This window comes from Hipposideros armiger, unplaced genomic scaffold, assembly GCF_001890085.2.
Source record: "Hipposideros armiger isolate ML-2016 unplaced genomic scaffold, ASM189008v1 scaffold_476, whole genome shotgun sequence".
Classification (NCBI taxonomy): domain Eukaryota; kingdom Metazoa; phylum Chordata; class Mammalia; order Chiroptera; family Hipposideridae; genus Hipposideros; species Hipposideros armiger.
In genome coordinates this window covers 707,420-728,695 of record NW_017731826.1, presented here as the reverse complement: position 1 = coordinate 728,695, position 21,276 = coordinate 707,420, and the positions used below count along the sequence as shown (strand labels likewise).

The window sequence follows — 21,276 nt, the reverse complement described above, 5'->3', positions numbered from 1 at the left end:
CTCCCTCTCCCCTTCTCCTCCCCCTCCCCCTCCCCCTCTCCCGCTCAGCAGGGACCTCGAATGTGCAATGTGCATTCTCTGGCAGAGTCTCCTCTGAGAACTGTGGGCAGCAGCCAGATGACCTTCTGGAGAGGAGAGGGGAGGGCAGTCACTGACCTGTCCCCACCACACTTCTTCTAGGCATCCCTAGGTGGTATCAGGTCCCCCAGAATCTTTCCTGTTCCCAGAACAACCAAATGAGAAGCCTGACCTAGATGTGTTTGTGATGGGGCACAGCACTTTATAGTTGTCCAGCTCTTTCCAGGCTTCCTGGGCCCTCCCCACAGAGCAAAAAGGACACAGGACCCAGGAGCTCACAGCGACTCTGGCCTCTCCAGGACTGATACCCAGGATGGTCCCTGCCCTCCTCCTGGCTGACCTGCAGGTGACCAGAGGGTAGGTGACCTCAGCCTGGCCTAGCCCCCATCCAGGCAGGGAAACTGAGGCCAGAGAGGGCACCAGGTGGAGGCAGCGCTGTCTTCTCCCTTTGCAGGACCAGACATCCTCACAATGGGGCAGCAGTGGACAGGGCACTGTGCACACCCAGCAGGCAGGACAGAGGATCTGCATGGGACCCTATGGAACCAGAGGCAGGGGCTGCAGAGACACCCGAGGCCAGATGCTGCCACCCACATGGGCCCTGGGGACCTTCTACCCGCACTGGGGTCACATGACCCTAATGACCAAGGTGCTGGAGGTGGATGGGGCAGCAGCAACAGCACAGCACAGCCTTTCCCACGTGGAGACCACAAGAACTGGAGGGGCACGCTGTTCTCAGGGACGCCTAGCTCAGAGGGGAGTGGTGTGGCCTGAGCCTCAGCCATCCCTGCGAGGCTCTTGGACCTGCCTGCTCTGCCGGCTCCACCTGTCTGCTCTGCAGCCTAAGGACCTCACTCCACAGAATCATAGGTGGCCGCTGAAGGGCCCTTAGCGATTACCAGTCCAGATGAGGAGACTGAGGCACACAGAGGGGCAGGGTCTGCAGGGCTCCACCACGAATCTGTCCCCGCAGGCCAGGGGCCAGTCCATCACCTGAACACACATCTCAGTGCCATGCAGTGGCCAGTTCCACAGTCGCTGGGCTGGCCTGCACCCCTTCATCCTGTGCCAAGGGGAACTATTATAGTGGTGCATTCTGGCATCTGTTTATTCTTCATGCAAAAGCATTCTTGGACTATCGAGATAACCAAATCCACACACCATGCCTGTATTTCATACTGCAGGCATTTGGAGTCTGCCCAAGAAGAAAACACCGGCAGCCCAGAGGCTGGCCCCTGTGGGTGCAGGGAAGGGTCCAGGGAATAGGCAGTACCTGAGTTGGGGTTGGGAGGAGAGAGGCAGTCACCATGGGTGGTCTTGGGACATCTGGGAGTGGGGGACGACACAGACCCATGAAGGCAGTGGTTCCCTTGTTTCCAAGAGAAAGAAGGCATACATGTTTCCAAGACACCTGCTTCCCCCCAACCTCCACCCCCTCCTGCAGCTGTGGATTTTGAGAGGTAGGGAAGAAGTGAGGGTTCTTAACTCCAATTCACACCCATGCTGATGGCCTCAGCCCCATTTCCCCCTTTAAACATGTAAACAAAGCCTGGATCTACAGTCAGCCCTTCACTGTAGGGCATCCCCATCACCCCTGGAAGAGGGCAGATGTTGGGCTTGGCCTCAGGGAACATGGTAGAGGCGGCAGGGTCATGGCTAGCTAATGACTGCAGCCCTGACGCTGTTCAAGGATGACTAGACCTAGTCTGAAACAGTAAGTGTTCCATCTAGTTGGGATATAGCTACTGCAGAGTCAGCCCCAAAGAGGCTAAAGCTGGCACCCTAGCTGCACTGTGATTGCTGGGGGCCTCAAGGGGAAGGTTGTCAGACAGAATCCTCAAAGATTTCATCAACAGCAAGTTTGAAGACCTCTCAGGTAGCCTGTGTTTCCTTCTCCCACTCCAACCAGGCCACTCCGCTGAGCTTCTGGAGTATTCCAAAGACAGCTGTAAGTGTCCCTGTCTCTCACTGCAGGCCCCCACATTGGTCTTTCTGTGCCTTACATGCACCCAGCTCCTTCTGGCCTTGGAACCTTGGCACTTGCTGTGCCCCCTGCCTGGTAAGCCCTTCCCGGTACCCTCACAGGACAGCTCCAACTGCATAGCAGTCTCTGTTCCAGGCTCACCTCCCCAGGAAGGCCTCCTCTGACCCACAGGCTCTGTGCTGTCGCCTTTCTCATCACCAGCTGTAATTTTGTTTGTTTACTTGTTTATCACCCTCCATCCACAGGCCTGAGAGTAAACCCTGAGAGGAGGGACCATGTCTCTAAGAACTTGTAGTAAATGTTCATTAACGTTTTAAGTGTTAAGTGAATATTCTAGTTAGGAATGCAAATTACCAGTCAATTGTTTAAGAACCCACCAGTAAGAGAAGCGGATCCAGGGCCTGCTGCTTCCTTCCTCCACACCCTCATCTGAGGCAGACATCACTAACCTAACACAGAACATTTGATTCAAGGATCCTAGACAGGAGCTCTGACCCGCAAAGTGAGGCCCTCCAGGGAGCCACTAGCTCTCCTTGAGAGGTGGTGGGAGGAAGGCTGGGGCATAAGGTGCATGTTGTAAATGGGCTGGCCATCCAAGGGTGAGGTCTGTGAGGGTGCTCCAAGGGTCAGGAAGGCTTCCTGGAGGAGGTGAAAGGGTGGCCCTGAAAGGCATTGGGGGCAGAAGGTGAAGGAGAAGGACAGTGTGGAGGGTGGGTAATAAAATAAATCTTGGAGGTAAAAATCAAGTGGACATGTCTCCTACACTTAATAAAAGCCAGCCTGTGTGGAGAGGAGGGCACCTCCCAGGCTGGCTCAGGGGCCCACTTTCCAGCCCCCAGTCAGCTTCCGTAGAGTGTCCCTGCCTGGCACCAAACAGAGCCTTCTGGTCTGCCAGCTGGCGGGAGAAGCTAGGGGGGAATAAGGGGAGGAGAAGTGGTGAGCACTGCTGAGAACACACACCAGAACACGTTTCTGGAGCATGAGATGGCTTGGGGATGTGTCCAGGTTCTTTATGACAAGGAGTGGAGGGACAGTCCTTCAAGGACCCAGGTGTTTGGAGGGTGCTGTTCCCGTGCAGCCCTGCTGCCTGATCCAGCCTTTCCTGACATCCACCCAGAAGGGTCCCCAGGCTTCTCTGACCCTCATGCCCCACCGCCCTGGGGACCCTCCTGCCCTTGGTCACACCCTGCCTGGCCGGAGCAAATCTCCTGTCTCCAGGAGCCTGTGGAGGACTTCGGAAGTGCGGGCCTGCCTCCCACCAGGCACCCTGAGGAGAAGCACTGGAGCCTCAAGTCCCAGTTTTAGGAAAAGAACATGCATTGTGTTATGCCCGTGACAGAACCATTCACTCTCATTGGAGAAAATCTGGGGAACACCTAACAAGGATAAATGAAGCGGAGAGGAGTTAAAGAGGTCTGATGATGGGCCGGCCGAGTGGCGCGTTGGTTAAGACCTGGCTTGGGACGCCAGCTCTGAGCAGCAGGGCCCAGGTTCGGATCTCACATGAGGGCCAGTGACACTGTCCTCTGCAGCTAAGATGGTGAACAACAGCTCGACCTGGAGCTGGGCTGCCCTGAGTCGCCGGCGATGGTGTAGGCTGCAGTTCCTGCTGCAGTGGGCTGCCATAAGCTACCATGAGTGGCAGGCAGCCGGTGTGAGCTGCCAAGAGCCGCTGTGAGCAGCTGTCCAATGACCAGCGACCAATCTGCCTCATTTGGAAAGAGTACAATGATAATATCAACATGGGCCAGTGAAGCGACGTCCTCCACAACTAGACTGAAGAACAAAAGGACAGCAACTTGTCTGTTCCCTTTCCCTGATTCCCCAATAAAATCTTAAAAAAAAAAAAAAAGGTCTGAGGAGAAGGGGCCAGTGGGGGACAGACACCCTGATTAATCCTGCAGTGTGTGTGCGCGCGTGTGTCTATTTTATAGGCACGCACACACAAGTGCACATGGAGGCACTTGCATGTGCGTACACATACACATACGTGTGCACAGTACAGATGCATTTGCGCACAAGGCACACGTGTGTGAATGCATGCATATGGAGACACGTGTATACGCACAGGTCACAGGTGCGTGCATGTGCACATAACTTGTTGTGCTTTAACCCATTCCTGCTGCCAAGGAGCGGCTGTCCTGTGCGGTGCCTTGTGGAAGCCAGTCTCTGGCATCCCTTTCTCTCCTTTTCCTACCAGCAACATTCACAATAGCACTCTGTATTACCTGTAACATAATTTTTGCAGATTTCATAGGTGAAAATCAATGACTCTGGACTTTCATTGCCATGAAGCAATTTACTTCTTGTTGTTGGGCCTTTCCCGCTTCTGTTAGTGAACTCAAGGGCTCCGTTGCTTGGGGTGTTCTGTTCAAGAACAAGATGTTGTTGTTGATAGGTAGTTTTACTTACTTGCAGCCAGGTTCCCCTCCTGAGCACCAGAATCTCTGTGTCCTCCCACTCCTGCCCCTTGGGCCCTTCCCCAGCCCCCAGAACCCTCTAACTGGGCCCTCTGAACACAGACCCAGGACAGCTGTAGAGAGGGTGAGTGGGGGTCTGGCAGAGTGAAGGGAGGGTGTCCTGGGACATCTGGTCCATTGGAGCAAACGGTGGCCAAAGGCTCTCCAGGCCCTTCCAGTAAACATCCTGTTTTCCCAAGGTGGGTGTTGAGGCACAGAGGGGAGGTGGCCCCTGGAACCCCATCATCATGCCCAAGGCAGCCTCCTCTGTGAGCAGGGAGCACAGGTTTCATCAGGCCTGGTGGGAGGGCTTCTCCACACATGCTTTTGCGGGAGGGCTGAATTCCTTTCCGGCCAAGCTCGGGACATGGTGCGGTGCCCGGGCTCCTACAAGCTGGTGGGGACAGTTACGCCTCTCTCCCATTAGCCTTGTCGCCTCGTCTGCCCTTGGCTCCAGGTGCCCGTCTAGCTCACCTTGCCCCTCAGTGCGCCTGTCGCCCTGTGTGTGGCTCTTGTGCAACCGCGGAGGGCTCGGTTGAGCGGGGGAAGCCGTGGGGCAGGTACCTGACAGCCCTGTGGCCGGCTGAGGTCCACTCCACCAGATGGGCTCCCAGCCTGTTGATGGGAGAGCAGTAACAGCCTGGGTGTAGTGAGCAGCCGCCATCCCAAGCAGTCCATGCAGTTAGCTACGGTTAATTACATGTCTGGGGACACACAGGCGGCTCCTTATATGGCTGGGGTGAGCGGGCCGCTTGTCCCCTAATCTGTTATCACCTGAGAACATGGGAGGCCACTGTGGAAGGGCAAGTGGGGCTGTGGGGAGAGGCCCATGAAGTTCCTGCTCTGTTGGGGGGGCCATTCATTTGGGCAGAACAGTAACCTGTGTGATATGAGGGGGCATCAGTAGGGTCAGCTGTCCCTCCCAACTCGACCTCCAATACATACTTTTGCTCTGGTGCTGCTAGAACCATTAGTGATTTGTTTGTTTAGAATATTAGTCTCTAAAAGGGAGTATTGATGGGACAGTGTTACGGAAATGCAGAGGCCTGTGTGGGTTCCCCAGTGGACATCAAATCTTGCCCAGCTGGTCCAGGTCCCTTGGGGACCGAGTCAGCAGCCAAGGAGGATCAGCACTCCCCACCACCCCGTGGGTGGTCCACATGCCTGCCATGGAGCTCACAGGCGAGCTGGGGTGTGAGGGCCACAGCCTGACTGGTGGCCACTCCAAGAGTGCTGATGGGCCCATAGGACACACATACACGCACACGTGTGCACAGTACACACGTCCCTAAGAGGGTCCCTGCTTAGTGTTTTTAGCAAGTTTCTCTCAGTAGACCATCCCTGAGGACAAGCAGCCTCCAGACAGTTGTGTAAGCCCTGGGAACTAGAAACCGAGAACTTGCCAGAGCTCACCAAATGTTTGGTTCATTTTGCTTCGTGTTTGCCAGCCACCCTGTGAGTTGGGTGTCATGAATCCTGCATGGTACCTGGGAAACAATAACTCAGAGGCATGGCCCATCACCCTCGGGAGTGGAGCCCAAGCTCTGCCTGCACAGTTGCCCTGGGGGATGAACTGGTTGGTGGTGGCCCCCAGTCAGGCAGTGTGTGGGGCGGCATAGCCAGTACAGGAGGCAGAGCCCAGCTGTCCTGTCCCCTCACCCTCAGTGCCTGCTCCTGTGTGGTCCCATGTGAGTGCCATACAGACTCTCACCCCTGCCTCCTGGGCCCTGGCCTCCCCACCCTGGAACCCCAGCCTCAGAGGCCTTAGCCTGCAGGGTCTTTGATCCTTATCAACACCCCTATGGGGCCCTGGGGTCCCTGCTTCCTGTTCTGTAAGGTCAGGCCCCCTGCCTTAGGCCAACTTCCATCTTCCAAAACCCAAATCTTGCAGGCTGTGCCTGTAAAGGAGGGAGCAGGCGGCTTCACCAGAGGGGGCTTTGGTTTTGGGGAGCATGAGAGGCCAAGGCTCCAATGTCCTCGAAATGCTTCTTCCCCTAAGTCAGCTTCTCTGAGGTGTGGCCCATAGCAGACTTGGAAGGGGCCTGGAGCTCAAGTTTGCCTTCCCTGTCTGAGACGTTATTTCTTGTTTCTGGGGTTTTCTTTTCTTAACTTTTTTTTTTTAAACAAATTGTTTTGAAGCATAGTGTACATACAGAAAAGTGCATGAATCGTAAGTCTGCAGCTCAGTGATTTTTCACGTGGGTAGCCGGCTCCTAGCCCTGTACCTTCCGCCCCTCCCCAGCTGGACATGCGTGGGAGGTTCTTCCACGCCTGCTTCCTGTGCCCCACGTCATGGGGGTGGGATGGTGCTTTCGGTGGTTGTCTCTATCTGTTCTCATTGCTGTGGGTGTTCCACTGAGCAAATACACCGCAGCTCGCTGTCAATGGCGGCTGGCTGGTTCCCAGTTTTTAGCCATCATGAATAGTGCTGCTCTGGATGCTCTAGGATGTGTCCTGTGGTATGAGTGTGTAGGCATTTCTGGCGAGTCTACACCCAGGGAGGAGTTCTGGGCAGACCATCTGTTGGACCATCTTCCCACATGGCTTTTACCAGTTCACGTTTCCACCAGTGGCTGGGGGTTTCTGTGGGGTCACATCCTCGTCAACATCTGGCATTTTCTGCCTTTTCATTTTAGCCACTATAGTGGGTGTATGGCAGTGTCACATGTGGTTTTAATTTCCCTTCCCCTGATGACTAATGGAGTTGAATGTGTTTTCTTATGTTTATTACCCTTTTGGCTATCCTTTTTTTGTGACCTACCTCTTTAAGTCTTTTGCCCATTTAAAAGAAATTGGATCTTCTGACTTTTGATTTGTCTGAGTTCTTTATATATTCTGGATATGAGGTCTGTGCTAGATGTATACAACTGTACCTCTATCTGCACATACGAGGGCAGACAATTAGGTTCGCAAACTCATCCTAGAAAAAGTGTCACATACCTCATTGCTGAATATCGCTTCTGTCACTTTTGAAGTACTCCCCTTGGGAAGCTATTGCACCAACGCCAGTGCCTAGTCCACCCTTCAAAGCAATTTTGGAGCTCTTTCTGGAATGGCCATCAGAGCTGGCCATATTATCCTGATGTCCTGAACGCCATCAAAATGTCTTCCTTTTAATATTTCCTTTATCTTCGGGTAAAGAAAGAAGTCACTGGGGGCCAGATCAGGTGAGTAGGAAGAGTGTTCCAATACAGTTATTTGTTTCCTGGCTAAAACCTCCCTCACAGATGGTGCCATGTGAGCTGGTGCATTGTCGTGATGCAAGAGCCATGAATTGTGGGCGAAAAGTTCAGGTCGTCTAACTTTTTCATGCAGCCTTTTCAGCATTTCCAAATAGTCAACTTAGTTAACTGTTTGGCCAGTTGGTACAAATTCATAATGAATAATCCCTCTGACATCAAAAAAAGTTAGCAATATCGCTGCAACAAGTTCGTGAACTTAATTGTCAGACCTTGTATATACACAGTGTGCAAACATCTCACAGTCACTAGGGTACAGCAGTGACAACAGCCCCACCCTCACGGAACTCAGATTCTCCCTAGAGACTAGCATACAAGGAAATAGAAGTTACATGTCAGTTTGCAGTACCCATTAGGAGAAACATTCAGTGGGAGAGGAAGTGCAGGAGTGGAGGGTAACACTGTAAATATGTCACCGAGCAGGGGCCATGCCAGGAAAGAGCTACGGGGCAGAGTCCACAGACACCTGGGAAGCGCACTGCAAAGTGAAGATGGGCAGGCCTGGGGGCTGGCACAGAGAGAGTGGGTTGGGGGAGTGAGGTGGATGGTCTCATATGGGTCAGGTCATTAGGGCCTAGGTGGCCATTAGGACTCTGGTTGTTCTTCCATTGGGGATTCTGGGCAGATGAGGGACAGGACCTGACTCGGGTTTTAAGAGGGCCCCTCTGGCTGCCATGTTGAGGCAACAAGGGTGGAAACAGGCACACTAGTTAGGAGCCTGATGCAGTAGGTCCAGCCTCCTGTCCCAGGTGTCTGCACTTGTGAGGATGTCAGGGTCACTGACATCCTGGAATGAGGCTTCCCTGCCCTTTGCCAACCTCAGAATGTCCTCTCGTGGTCACAGGATGGACACACTTCCCTGGCCTCATGTCAAGCTCCCATCGTCTGGGGTGTCTCTCTCTACGTGCCTCCTCATTCCAGAAGCTCCCCTAAAATGTCCATGGGACACACCACACCTGGCCTTTTCTCCACTTTCTAAAGCCAACTCTGGCAAGGTAATGGGTTCCTGTGTGGATCTCCACAGCCCTCCCTGCAGGACCTTGCTCCCTGCACCCACAGCTTCAAGCAGGGGAACACCTCAGCAGGGGTCAGCCCTGGCACACTCGTCTCCCCACCTCCTTGGGTACCAGGAAAGAGGTAGATGTAGACCAGGTACACACATGAATGCAAAGCTCACACCTGTGAACAGAGAGTGCCAGCTGTGTCTGCAAGGATGCTCCCTTTGCAGAGACAATGTGCAGGTGGCTTCTCCTTCCTTTTGGGAAGCCCTTGGGGATGCTGGTGAATTCTGTGGGTGAGCACACATGGGAAATGGCTCTGTGACCATAGGGGATGGTACCTTGAGGGTGCACGTCAGTTCAGCCACCTCCTCTGGCTGTGACATCTAGAGAGGCAGAAGGGAAGGCCTCCTCTGGGTGCAGGTGGCAGCAGGGGTGTTAGCTGCCCACATGGACTCCCTGAGACAATACCGTGGCCACCTTAGGGCACAGATGTACTGCAAGGCTGCAGGACAGGGCTGAGGACACCAGGAGTAGGTGCCTGGCAGGCTTCTCCAGGGCAAGACCCCAGGGCTTACCCTTCTTGGTGCTGTCTGAAGGGGTGGGGTGGCCATGCAGGCCCAGCACCCAAGTGCTCAGACTGGTCCTGGTGGCAGAAGTCACCTGCAGAGGCCACTGAGTTTTACATCCTCCAGCTTGCCTGAAATGAGATGCAGAGGCTGCAGGGGAGAAGGTCAGCGTGAAAGCTTAAGGGGCCACTGGGCCATTTCTGCCTGGTGCCCCTTCCTCCCCTCGCTGCCCACCCAAAGGAGCTGTACAAGGCTATGGGTAATAGTGCAGGCACTGGAGCAGTGAGAGCTGAGTTCCAGTCCTAGTAGAAAAAGTGGGGTGGGGACAGAGCTCCAAAAGGACAGCTGTCTCCGAGCTCCTGCATCTTCCTGGGCAGGCTAGTGGATCCAGCGCAACCACTAATTCCTCAAGAGAGAAATAACTATTAGGACTCAGCCTGGTGGTCAGTCTTGCTGCTGGTAAGACAGCAGGTAAATGGGAGGAGAGATGCGTGTCTCACAAAGCTGTAGGGCAAAGGGTGGGCATACTAAGGCCCACTTGGACACTGAAAGGGTCTCCTGTGCCCCTGGCCCCTAAGGCTTGCTCATGAGCTCTCCTGGGCTTGTTTCAGCCTCTCTCTGGGCATCCCCTGCTCTTCTGTGTTACAAGGAAGCAAGAACGTCCCTGCTCCTCTCTAGTAGTGGCTCCCCCAGAATCTCACCCCAGCCCCCTCTGGCAATTCAGCCTCTGGGCTCTCCAGTCCCAGATCTCCCAGAGAGAGCGCTCTTTGGTCAATCTGTTCTATCCAAATTATCAGAGCTGGGTTGGGGGCCACCGCAGTAACATGGTGGAGGGTGAGACCTATCACCTCACAGGATTCTTGTGGATTGCTGGGGTTCCTGAGGGTGGAATGACGCCTCACTGTGTCACGTGCCAGGCCCGCCCCATGCCGTGTCTCAGATTAGTCCTCCCACAAAAGCAGCTGCTGTGTCCCCGTGTTCAGTCAAGGAAATGGAAGGACAGAGTTCCATATGACGCTGGAGGCCAGAGCTGTGTGGAGTGAGAGCCCCGTCAAAGGAAGCATTCAAGTCAAACGCTGGTCAAGCAACTGCCGTAGCTCTGTAGTGGACATCTAAGATGAAGCGCTGTTGAGGTGAGGTCGGGGATGATGAGGAAGAGAGGCTCGAGGGAGAAGACGGGGGCGTAGGGGGCTCTCGGAGAGCGCCATCTCACCAACACGACCTTTCCCATCCCGCGCTGAGCTCCGACCCACCGCGCCCCTTCGCCTGGTGACACAGCCAGACCGGCGCACCCAGCACCGACTCCCCTCCACCGCCGGCGCCGGGTTCATTCCGCGCTCTGCGCCCCAGTTGCGCAGGTAGTCGCCCGCAACCCTTGCGCCTTCCCTGCTGTCTTCCACGCCGTGCCCTGCCCCGCCCCATCCCAACCCCCCGGACTCCGCCCAGACCCAGGCTCCGCCCCTTTCCGGGACTTGCCTCGCTTACCCCCGGCCCAGCATTTCCCCGGGCCCTGGCCCCGCCCCCTGCCCCCCCACAGTAACCCCCCTCGGCCCCGCCCCTCGGGAGGCTGCGAGCCTGAGGGAGGCGGTAGTGGGGAAGTCTACGGGCGGGGTCGGGGGGCGGGAGCTTCTCCCGCGCGCGAGAAGAGCAGCCACACGCGGGACGCCTGCGGTGCTGGGGACTGCGAGGGGAACAGACGGCCAGGATGTTTCTGGAGCCTCAGGTAGAGCTGTGGTGTTTGACACGCAGAGGGTCCGGGAGGCGGCGACGTGGGCGAGCTCCAGGGCAACCCCTTGATCGCCGCGGAGCGCAGTGTGCGGGGCGGGGCGGGGCGCGGCGGAGGGCTCAGTGTGCGCTGCCCGGCTGGGAAAGGAGTGCGACCATCCCGAAAATCTCTGGTCTGTCCCCGAGGGAGCCTGCCCTTGAAAACCCTTCCTTTGCGTTGTCTCCACGGGGCACCTGCTGCCAGGTGGGCGGCTCCCAGGGCTCAGAACGGGTGGGATGGCCCAGGCTGCCACTGCCCTTCCTGACAGGTCCTGCTGACGCCAGGATCAGCTATGGCTGAGGGCACCAGCACACCTGGTGGGGCCCCCTGTGGGGTGAGCAGGGCCAGGGGAGTCAGGAGGCAGTAGCCCCAGCAACAGGCCTTCAAGAGAGTGTCTGCCCTGGAACTGGCACAGTAAGGCTTTTAAGAGGCAAAATGATCCTGGGTCCCTCCCCAGCCTTGAGGGGCCCAGAACCACCTGTTTGCCCAGGAGGAGGCGCAAGGAGAAGAGGAGGTCTGTGATGGAAAGGGCACGTGGGTGGTGTGCATGCGTGATGTGTGGGTGAGAGTGAGAGTGTGTGAAAATGCGGGCATGTTTATATATGGGGAGTGTGTGAAAGAGAGAGGGAGAGGCGTTTGTGGGGGCAGGATTTCACCTGTGTGGGCCCACAAATGCCTGTGTGTTTCAGGAAAGTGGAACCCAGGGAGGGGCTCAAGGTGAGTGGGCTCCAGGGTGAGGGGCAGCTTCCTCTACCGGAAGGGAGGCCGAGAACCTGTGCAATAATGAATCCTGAGTGTGAGGCAGTGTTGCATCTTCATGGCTGTGTATTAAAACACTCCTTTTGAAATTTGCCCAGCAGTGTGATCCAGGTGCTGTATGCTCCTGCTGGTCCAAGCCCCCTTGGCACGGAGTTGACAGCCCAGTGTAGATGGGGGCACAAGAATAAGGCATCACTGGGACCAGTAATGACAATCCTGCTCAGCCTGGCAAGCAGGGGTCTGACATTTTGGGGTCCAGAGTACTGACTACCAGTGTGGGGGTGCTGTTTGTACCTTGGGTGGGGCAGTCCAGGGAGGCCTCAGCATGTGTGGCCTGTAGGACTTTCAAAGGGAAGCCTCCTGTGTGTCCAGAGACCAGTGTGAGAGGACACTGTGTTGAGAGGACGTTGGGATCAGCATAGTGGCCCAGGACTCAGACCAGGGAGTAGCAATGGAGGAGTGAAGGGCCGACTCAGACATGCTCTGAAGGTAAAGTATAAAGCCTTGCTCATAGCACTAGTGTGGAGCTGCAGACGGAAAGGAGGAAGGCCACTCTGGGAAGGAGAGCATTCCCCTGAGCAGAGGTGGGAAAGGATGCATGTGGAACAGGTGGGGGTGGGTGGGAGACAAGAGACAGTTTGACAGCTCTGGGGAAATGTCACCTGGCAGTGGGGTGGGTAGTCTAAAGTTTGGGGGTAGGTATGGCCTGGAGCACTTATTTGGAGCCTCATTTTGCTCCCTTGTGGACCTCTTGCCGCCTCCTGGCCACACCGCCTACACCTGTATCTGCTGGCTTAGAACAACCTGGCCCTGGGCCCAGCCTGTCCAAGCACCACGCCTCCATCTTGCTGGGCCTCCTTTGGGGGTGTGTGGGGGGAATGGGATCCTTCGTGTGAGTTCCACCACAGACAGAGGTGAGTTGAAGAAGCCTCTGCATCTGATGTCCACTTGGCTGCTATGTGCCTTGGGGGCTGGTTGAGGTGCAGGAGCACTGGGAACAGCACCACCTGCAGGCTGCATGCCCACCACGCACAGAGACCACAGTGGTGCAGTCTTCCAAGGCTGAGCAGCCTGGGAGACCACATGGAGGAGAGTCACCCATTGGCTTTGGGGTGGTTAGGGTTTGACTTGGGCGCAACATGGAGCTGCGGTATTTGTGGAAGCTGCCTGCACCCTCCACACCTCTGAGCTTCTTGGGGAGCTTCTCCAAGGGAGCTGCTGTTGAGCGATTAGAGGAGGGCTGGATCTGTCGGGACTGGGGTGTCAACCAGGAGACCTGTTATGTTGCCCTGCTCTTCCTTCTCCTAAGCCACAGGAAAACTCTTGGTCATCTTTGGAAGCCCATCTCAAAAACCACCTCTTCCAGGAAGCCCTCCTTGATTTCTCTGCCCTTGTGCCTCCTTGGCATCCAACAAAGAGCTCTAATCCCAAGTTGCTCACACTGCTCTGTGGAGTTACATCTGTCTCCCCTGGCAGACACCGAAGTCCATGGGTTTTTCCATTTCCAAGTGTGAGACTCAGGTCAGCAGGGTCTCATGGATGTTTGTTGACTGAATAAGTAAGGAAGAAAGGAAGGAAGGAAGATGTGGGCTGGAAACAACCTGTGGAGATTGCCTAGTTCTGCCTCCTTGTTTCACACATGGCGAAATTGAGGCCCAGAAGGGCCACAGCTTGCCTCAGTTCACCCAGAGGTCAGGGATCAGATCTGGCTTCCAGACCAGGATACCTCCACTGTGCCAGGTTCTGCTGGCTGGGTCCCTGTGGGTTCCAGGACAAGGGGGAGCCCAGAGGCAGACACTGTGACCAGTAAAGGGCCCTGAGGTGAGCAGTAAGGTGGGAGCTTATGGACACCAGCCAGGGGCCTCCACTGTGGTCCTTTGCTCCTCTGCTCTTGAAGCCCTGCAGCTCCCAAGGGCTCAGGTCTCACAGTCACCAGCAGGTTTTCTCTGGACAACTCTGCCGTGCATCTCAGTTTCCAGTGGAATCACCCCACCTTCGATGACCTGCTCACACCCGCCTGCTGGGTTCAAGCCTACGGTATTTTCCAAATGTCATTGTGGCTGCCCTAGATGCTGCCTCCTGCCGGTCCTGGGGCCTGCAAGTGTGAGTCACAGGACCTGGGAGACAGCTTGCAGGTCTTCTTTAATCTTCAAGAGGTCACTGCTCCTGTCCCAGGTCTAAGCCTGCAGCAGCGCCTGGAGCAGGAGGAGCCCACTTTCATTTTGGAACAGCAAGTTCCTAGAGGAAGCTGGAAACCAGCAGTGCCCAGCCCAGCAGGTGGGATGGTGCTGTGTCATGAGCAGGAAAGGGGGCTTAGGGCTCATGGCTCACATGAGTGTCAGAGCAGACCCACTGGGGAGAACGTGTCCGTGGTCAGTGGCTGAGAGACCTGCAGAGCCAGGAGGCCCCAGGGCAAGCAACCATGTGGGCACCTCTCACATACATCCCTCCCTCACGTCCACGGAGCATTACAGCACCTGTTCCCCACGGACTGAGTGGGGATGTCTTTGGGGATGGGGACACCTGTACCCAGGGGAGGTAGATAGGTAAGCTATTGATTTTTAAAAATTATATGTTTGGTAATTGATAATTGAATTTTCTTATTAATTAGAACAGATTTTCAGTTTGGCTTCCTGGGAAACCCATGACATTAATCATGTGACCACACATAGGTACATTCTCCCTCTTCATTTCTAATCTATCTTTTACTTATTTTATTATTTTTTTAAAAAGATTTTTATTGGGGAATTGAGGGGATGGGAACAGTGCTGGGGAATTGGGGGAAGGGGGACAGACAAGTTGCTGTCCTTTTGTTCTTCAGTCTAGTTGTGGAGGACGTTGCTTCACTGGCCCAAGTTGGCACCATCATTGCGCTCTTCCCAGGCGAGGCAGATCAGTTGCCGGCTTCTGGACGGCCTCTCACTGCGGCTGCTGGCCGCTGGCTACACACGGTAGCCCATGGCAACCTAGTGCCACAGGGGCTGAAGCCTACACCGTCACCGGTGACTCACGGCAGCCCAGCTCCAGGTTGAGCTGTTGTTCAGCATCTTAGCTGTGGAGGGCAGTGTCATTGGCCCTCATATGTGGGATCCGAACCGGGGCCCTCTGGCGTCCCAAGCCAGTTCTTAACCATTGCGCCACTCGGCCGGCCCTTACTTATTTTTTTTATTGTGCTTTCTAAAAGGTGCAGAGCAACGTAAAGTAACCACAGTTGTTTTGGCTTGCTTTTTGTTTTAATGAGAAGGCCTCTAATGTTTTACTGTTAAGTCTGAATTTGGCCTTAAATTTCAAATAGATATTATTATTCATGAACAGTATGCTGCATTCCTACATTAACTGCCAAGAGTATACAGTACCAAGAATGTGCATTCAGTTTCATCGAAGACTTTCTTGTATTTAGCAAAATCATCAAATTCCTTTCCTCTTTGGACCTATTAATGTGTCGACTTATTAGCTTTTCTGAGTGAAATCATCCCCATGTTCCTGAACTAAGTCCCACAGGGTCAGGCTTGATTATGCTTTAAAATGCTGCTGGTTCATTCTACTGATATGATGTGTAGGATATTTTTCATCTATATTCATAGGTAAAATTTTATACATTTCTATTAGGGGATATTTGTCACATTTATAAATCATGGTTATGTTAGCTTCATAAAATGAATAGAAAAGGTTTTCAACATGAATTGTGCAGTTGAACTAGTTTAAATATCATATAAAATTATCGTATTCTCCAAGGCTTGAAATAATTCATTTTAGAAACTGTCTTAGCCAAGGCTTTGCTTGTATTTTTCCCTGAGGTTTAATTGTCAACTTACTTTGTACTATGGTTATTGGTCTTTTTGGGTTCTAAACATTTTTAGTCTATTTTGGTTATTTATATTTTCTAGATAATATCCCAGTTCAAAATGTTTCAGATCTTTTAGCACAGACCTACATAGCCTATCCTTTTTAAGTTTTTTCTCCATATTTGTGGTACATTTCCTTTTCATCCCTAATAGCTGTATTTTTGCATTTCTTATCTCCCTCCCAGCCTCCTCCCTACCTCCTTCCTTCCCTCTCTGCTAGCCTCCATGCTTTTTTCCATCCTTTTGTTGATTAGAATTGCCAGAGGTTTATCTTTTTAATTTGTATTTTCACAAACAACAATCAGCTCTTGAATTTAATCAGCAAGTTCTCTCTTTCTTTCATTAAATCCACTAATTTATCTTTTAGTAATTCTCTCCTCCTGTTTGCTGTATGTTTGTTTTGTTTAGAAGCGCTTTTTATCTTTTTGAATTAAGAGCTTAGTTCATTTGTTTTCATTTTTTCTTGTCTATTTAAAATATATTGAATTCTATGAATTTTTCTCTGAGTACTGCTTTGGCCATATCAAATTTCATAAAGAGTTTTCTTATAAGGGTTAGTTTTCTGATGTGTCTGTAATTGGAGTTTTGATTGCTTTTAACATAGACATGATTTAGGGAAGTTTTTAGCACATGAGTGAATATTTTTGGTTCACCATTTGTTTACTAATGGTCAGCTGTGTATCCACATCGTTCTGTCACCTGTACATTTCTGTCTGGGGACTCTGTCGGGGTTCCACTGGTGCTGTGATATAGGAACAGTGTGGACGAGTACCCTGATAGAAGAACATGACATGCTGTGTTTAGGGTGCAGTATTTCATGCATTTGTCTTTGTGTTGCCATCCCCTGTTTGGAGAGAACACACCTCACTGCAGTCTTCCTGTTCCTTCCCACCACTCGTCTCCTTGGGTATCCACTACTTGTTACGAAGTGTAGAAAGTTCTAGTTATCCTTCTCTCTGTCTCCCTGGCCCATGCAGAGGAGCTCCCTGCATTGTGTTAGGGCACAGGGCATAACAGGCAGCCTGTTCTCAGAATTTCCCTTTCACTTTCAACCCTTGGCAAAAAGACCCAGCCTGCAGGCAGGAGATCTGGGTTGGTTTCCTGGCTTTGCCTTCCCTGACCAGCTGTGAGGCCCCAGGTTGTCCTTAGCCACCTTATCTGGAAAGTGGACAAGAATACTTTGGAGGTCGCTGTGGGGTTGTGTAGGATGGCCAGTAGGTGGAAAGTCCTCTGTGAATGCCAGTCATTGGCAATGAGGCTGCTGGGCTGTTTCAGGGAGGGCCTGAATCTGTCTGCCCAGCATGGGCCCCTCAGGGGCACATGCATGGCTGGCCCCTGGACCCTGGCCTGAACCCCAGCAGTGCTGAGCTCACTGGCCCCACTCTGCACACTCCAAGAATGTGACTCCATCTCACAGGGGCCTTGGCCAGCACCCACGGGCCTTCATCGCTTCCCTGCCCACCCCCTGAACCCCTGAACCTGTGCACATGGTCCTGGGTTCGTGTCAGATCATGGTGGTCACACTCACCAGGGTTCAGAGCCAGCTTCCCCGCGTTGGAACCGTAAGACCGAGGGCTGGTGACTTAAGCCCTTTGGGCCTTTGTTTCTTTATCTGGAAAATGGGACAGTGGCTGCCATGCTGTGTTGTGTGGGGAAGTATGATGCCCTGGGGAGGGACAGAAGCGGCTGTGCCACTTGGTACTCGTGGGTGGTGGCCAGAACCTGGCCCCCAGGGCCAGGAGACACAGAGCATGTGGCAGAAAAGCTGCTTGTATACAGGGAGTGGCACAAGGGGTGGGAGATGTTTTTGTTGGAGGGTCAAGACACCTGTCCTGGTCCTGTTTTTAAGAGACTATGACCACTGGACTAGGCTCTCTGGGCCCAGTAGGGAGCTGGGTGCCCCCGTCTCTTTACCCCTTGGTTGGCACACAGATGCCCCTGCTCCTGCAGCCAGTTGGGTTCCAGGGGCACCTCTCTCGGTGTCTGCCAGGAGGATGACAATTCAAGGAAAGGAAATGGATTTTTATTTGTTTTTAAACATGAAGAAAAAATGATTACTCAGCCTAATTAGGTGTCATTTAAAAATAAAAGAACTGAGTGTTCTTTTTTTCCATACTCCAGCACCTCCAGGCAGCCTTGGTGGGGTGGAGGCTGCCACACACTCCTGGAAAGGCCTGACTTGTGGCCTGTCCCCCACTCCAAATGTCCATCCAGAGGGGCCCAGCCTCCCTGCTTCTCAAGGACCCTCAGCCTGACACAGCCCCACCATTGTTCCACTTGCTCACAACCCATGCCCTGCCACTCCTCACATACACTGCTGAAACCTGGAGTCCTCCTCCCTTATAGGCTGGCAACCATACCAGACTCTGATTAGCAGCAGCCTTGGGTGGATGCCTTGGGTGGGTGACCTGTGGGAACCGATGGATTTGGCCCAAGAGGGAAGGAGGCCAGAGGTGAGGAGGAGGGGCAGCCCCATGTATTCTCCCCCAGCCTGAGGGCCCTGAGGAAAGCCCCCGGAAAGGGCAAGGATCCTCTGAAATCCTACCCGCTCATCCTCGGCCTTTCTAGTCTCAATAATGGTATGGTTATTGGTCTACAATGAATGACATTTTGTCCCATGAGCAGCCACAGAAGAAGCTGACTGGACAGAATGGGAGAAAAGAAGGAGGAAAAAGAAGAGGAGAAACCCTGGACTCTGCAGAATCTGTATTTAGGAGTGAAGAGGAGGTGGCAAAATTCCTTCAGTCAATGCAAATAGTATTTGGAAATAGGAAGGAATTCAGAAGGAAAACATGAATCCTGCGTCTGTAACAAAGTTGTAATTATCAGGTGGCTCCCTGAGCTGGGCCTTAGTTGGGAGGTGCCCGGCTGCGTGACTCTGTTCCCATGGCAGCAGCCTCTGGCTGGAGTCCTGCCTGCAGCCCAGAAGGTGCACAGTGGTCTTGCTCATGGCATCTAGGAATGTGATTTCTTGAAGCTGGTTTATGTGGAAATATCACCCCTTGCCCTCTGGCCCCTACTGGGCTGAGAGGATGCAGAGAGGGAAGCTGCATGGATGGGGCCAGTCCTGTTCTCCCAAGGACTTTATTGCTGGGAAGTCCACAGGAGTGCAGAGGGAGGACGGTGAGGACTCAAGAGGCCTAGCCACAGAGGTCTATCACCCCTGCCACTCCGCACCCCGGGCAGGGGCCAAGCCAGGTCTGGGCTCCACTTGCCAGGAGGGGTGGTGCAGCCAGGTCCTGGATCTGCCTGCTTAGAAGCAGGAGGCAGTTTCTTTTCTCCCTATCTGGGGAGGGGCACATTGGCTATGCTGGGTGTGGGGCGGTGAGAAGGACCACAGATGTGGGATCAGGGAGAGAGGCAGCAGCAGCCCCCATAATCTGTATCTGGGAAGGCAGCGGGTGACCTTGAGGACAAGGGCCCAGGAGTGTCTGCAGTTCTTTGCCACCCAAACCACCAGGTTTTGAGCCTGTCCTGAGCATGGTGGCCTCTTGCCTTGCTCACTGCCATTTGTGACCCGCTCAGCTTATGATGTGGCCAGGCCTTCACCCAGCCTGCTGGACCCCCAGCCCATGCTTGCAGCTAGACCCCAAGTATCTGTGGTGTATGCCCCCAGCAGGTAGGACCAGGGCACTCTAGAGCTTAAGAAAGACACATTTCAGCTCAGAGTTAGGACGATTTGAGAGCTGGGACTTGGGGAGGGGAAGGACAGCCCCCAGCAGGGAGTTGCCTGCTTATTCCCTTCCCTTGTTTGGGTGTTGGGTATGGGCACTTCCCTCCCTGCAGCGGAGGAGCTGGAGATGTATGGTCAGCAGAACTGGGGGAAGTGGGTCCCCAACCACCTAATCAGAGGGCAGGCAGTCCTGGCGCCCCCCGGGGGCAGATACAAGGTCTGGCTGGCGGGGTCCTATTTTCTGGAGCTTCTTCACTCACTGGAATCTCTGGAAGTGACAGTGAGATGAATTTGAAGACTCAGTAGGTGTTGCTCACCTGCGCCCTCTGCAGATGACACACAGAGGGCCCGACCACTGGCAGGTCACTGAGTGAGCAGCACCTGCCCCAGGTGGGGATTGGAGGCCTGCAGAGAGGGCCGGGAACCATAGTCCTACCTGCAAAAAACCGAAAGGCCCTGGAATGGAAAGGGGAGGGGTGTGGAGTGAGGGAGGGAGGGACACTGAGCTGTGACAACAGGGACATTAGAGAAGTGGGGAGAGGAAGGAGGATTCCAAACCATGAGCGGGCTGTGCTTGGGGTGGGCATCCCTGAGCCCCTCCAACCAGAGGGTCTGGGGCCTGCTCCCTTTAGCGATCCTGGGCTGTCCCACAGGTGGGGGTGCACCCCCACCTCTCCTCCTCCCTAGGCACCCTGCAATGCAGGTGGGATCTAAGAAGCCACGGTGACGTGACCTGTCCACTGCTGGCTCACCTTTTTTTGCTGCATTCTCTGGTCTGTGAACCCAGTTGGGGAACAGCAGGATCGGAGGAGGGAAGATTAAGTGGGGTGATGGGAGGACCAAGGAGACACTGCTGCCTCTGCCACCTGCCCTGCCCTGCTTCGGGGGTGAGGCCTAATTCTTGCCACGTGCGACAGGAAGGAGGAGGCTGGTGCCTCATGGCACAGAAAATATAGGCACAATGCACTGCCATCTGTCCCCTGTGTGTTTGGAGCCTCTATCCAAACCAGCAGGCCTCTCCCTCACCATTCCCACCCATGATGGGCGGCAGAGCCAGGAGATGAGGTGCCTCACCTGCTGAACACTTCACTGTCTACTCCTCCCCTCCCCAAGAGGGCAGATTCTTAATTATAATTTAGAGCCACAGGTTCCAGAGAGTGGAGGACACCTTCAGCATCCTGATGGCCTTCACCTGGCAAGGACAGTCCCCCCCCCTGCCCCCAGGTAGGGGCACCAAAGAGGCTAGGCCAAAATCCTCACTGATCCAGAGGATCCCCTAAAGTTTACCGAAAGGCTTTGCATTTGCCCAAGGAATCATGAAGATGTGGTGGGGGTGGCAGCCATGCATTAAACAAGCATTTCATTTACATATTGGGTTTGACTTGCAGCTTCCCGCTACATAAAGTGAGGCCCCCTCCACTAACTCCTCTCCCCAGGTTGCCCTCTGAGGGGGTCACCTGCCAAATCCCGAGAGCCCCCTGGGAGGGGGTGCTTCATCCCGCAAGTCCTGGCCCCGAGGAGCCCATCTGGAGACCCCTGCAGGCCTGGGCCTGGCTGTGCTCCAGGAGGGCAGGAAGGGCACCTGCTGGAGCCATGGGTGTGTCGGGGAGGCGACTCCATGTCACCTGACTCCAGGGGCTAGGGTAGGTTAGGGGCGGCCTGGCACCGGTCCTTGTTTAGCAGGGCCGACACAGATAGTTAGGAAATACTTGCTTTAGAATGAGTGAGCAAGTAGAAAATGCCCAAGGGAGACTGTTTCTAGAGCAGATGGAAGGGAAAGCGTCAGGTGTTGGGGCCTGAAGGCCTTGGCACCAGCCCTTCCCTCTGCTCATAGGGCTCCTCCTTTTCCAGAAATCTCTTTCAAGTGTGCTCAGATCTCACCTCCTGGGGAGGCCAGTTTTTCCATC

General features: G+C 54.1%; 1 protein-coding gene across 12 annotated transcripts in view; it reads left to right on the top strand.

Moving 5' to 3' along the window:
- Nucleotides 1-21,276, top strand: part of RASGEF1A (RasGEF domain family member 1A) — an 82,913-nt gene that overhangs the window by 44,243 nt on the left and 17,394 nt on the right. For 2 of the 12 annotated variants that reach the window (XM_019666631.1, XM_019666624.1), the window contains exon 1: nucleotides 10,311-10,460. The exons of 8 other annotated variants lie outside the window; for them this stretch is intronic. Coding sequence is in view for 1 of the 4 variants with exons in the window: in XM_019666627.1 (XP_019522172.1) it covers nucleotides 11,033-11,050 (18 nt within the window). In the remaining 3 variants the exon portion in view is untranslated. Of the gene's footprint in view, nucleotides 1-10,310; nucleotides 10,461-10,933; nucleotides 11,051-21,276 lie in introns of those variants that run through there. 2 more of the 12 variants (XM_019666627.1, XM_019666626.1) reach the window with 2 other exon arrangements.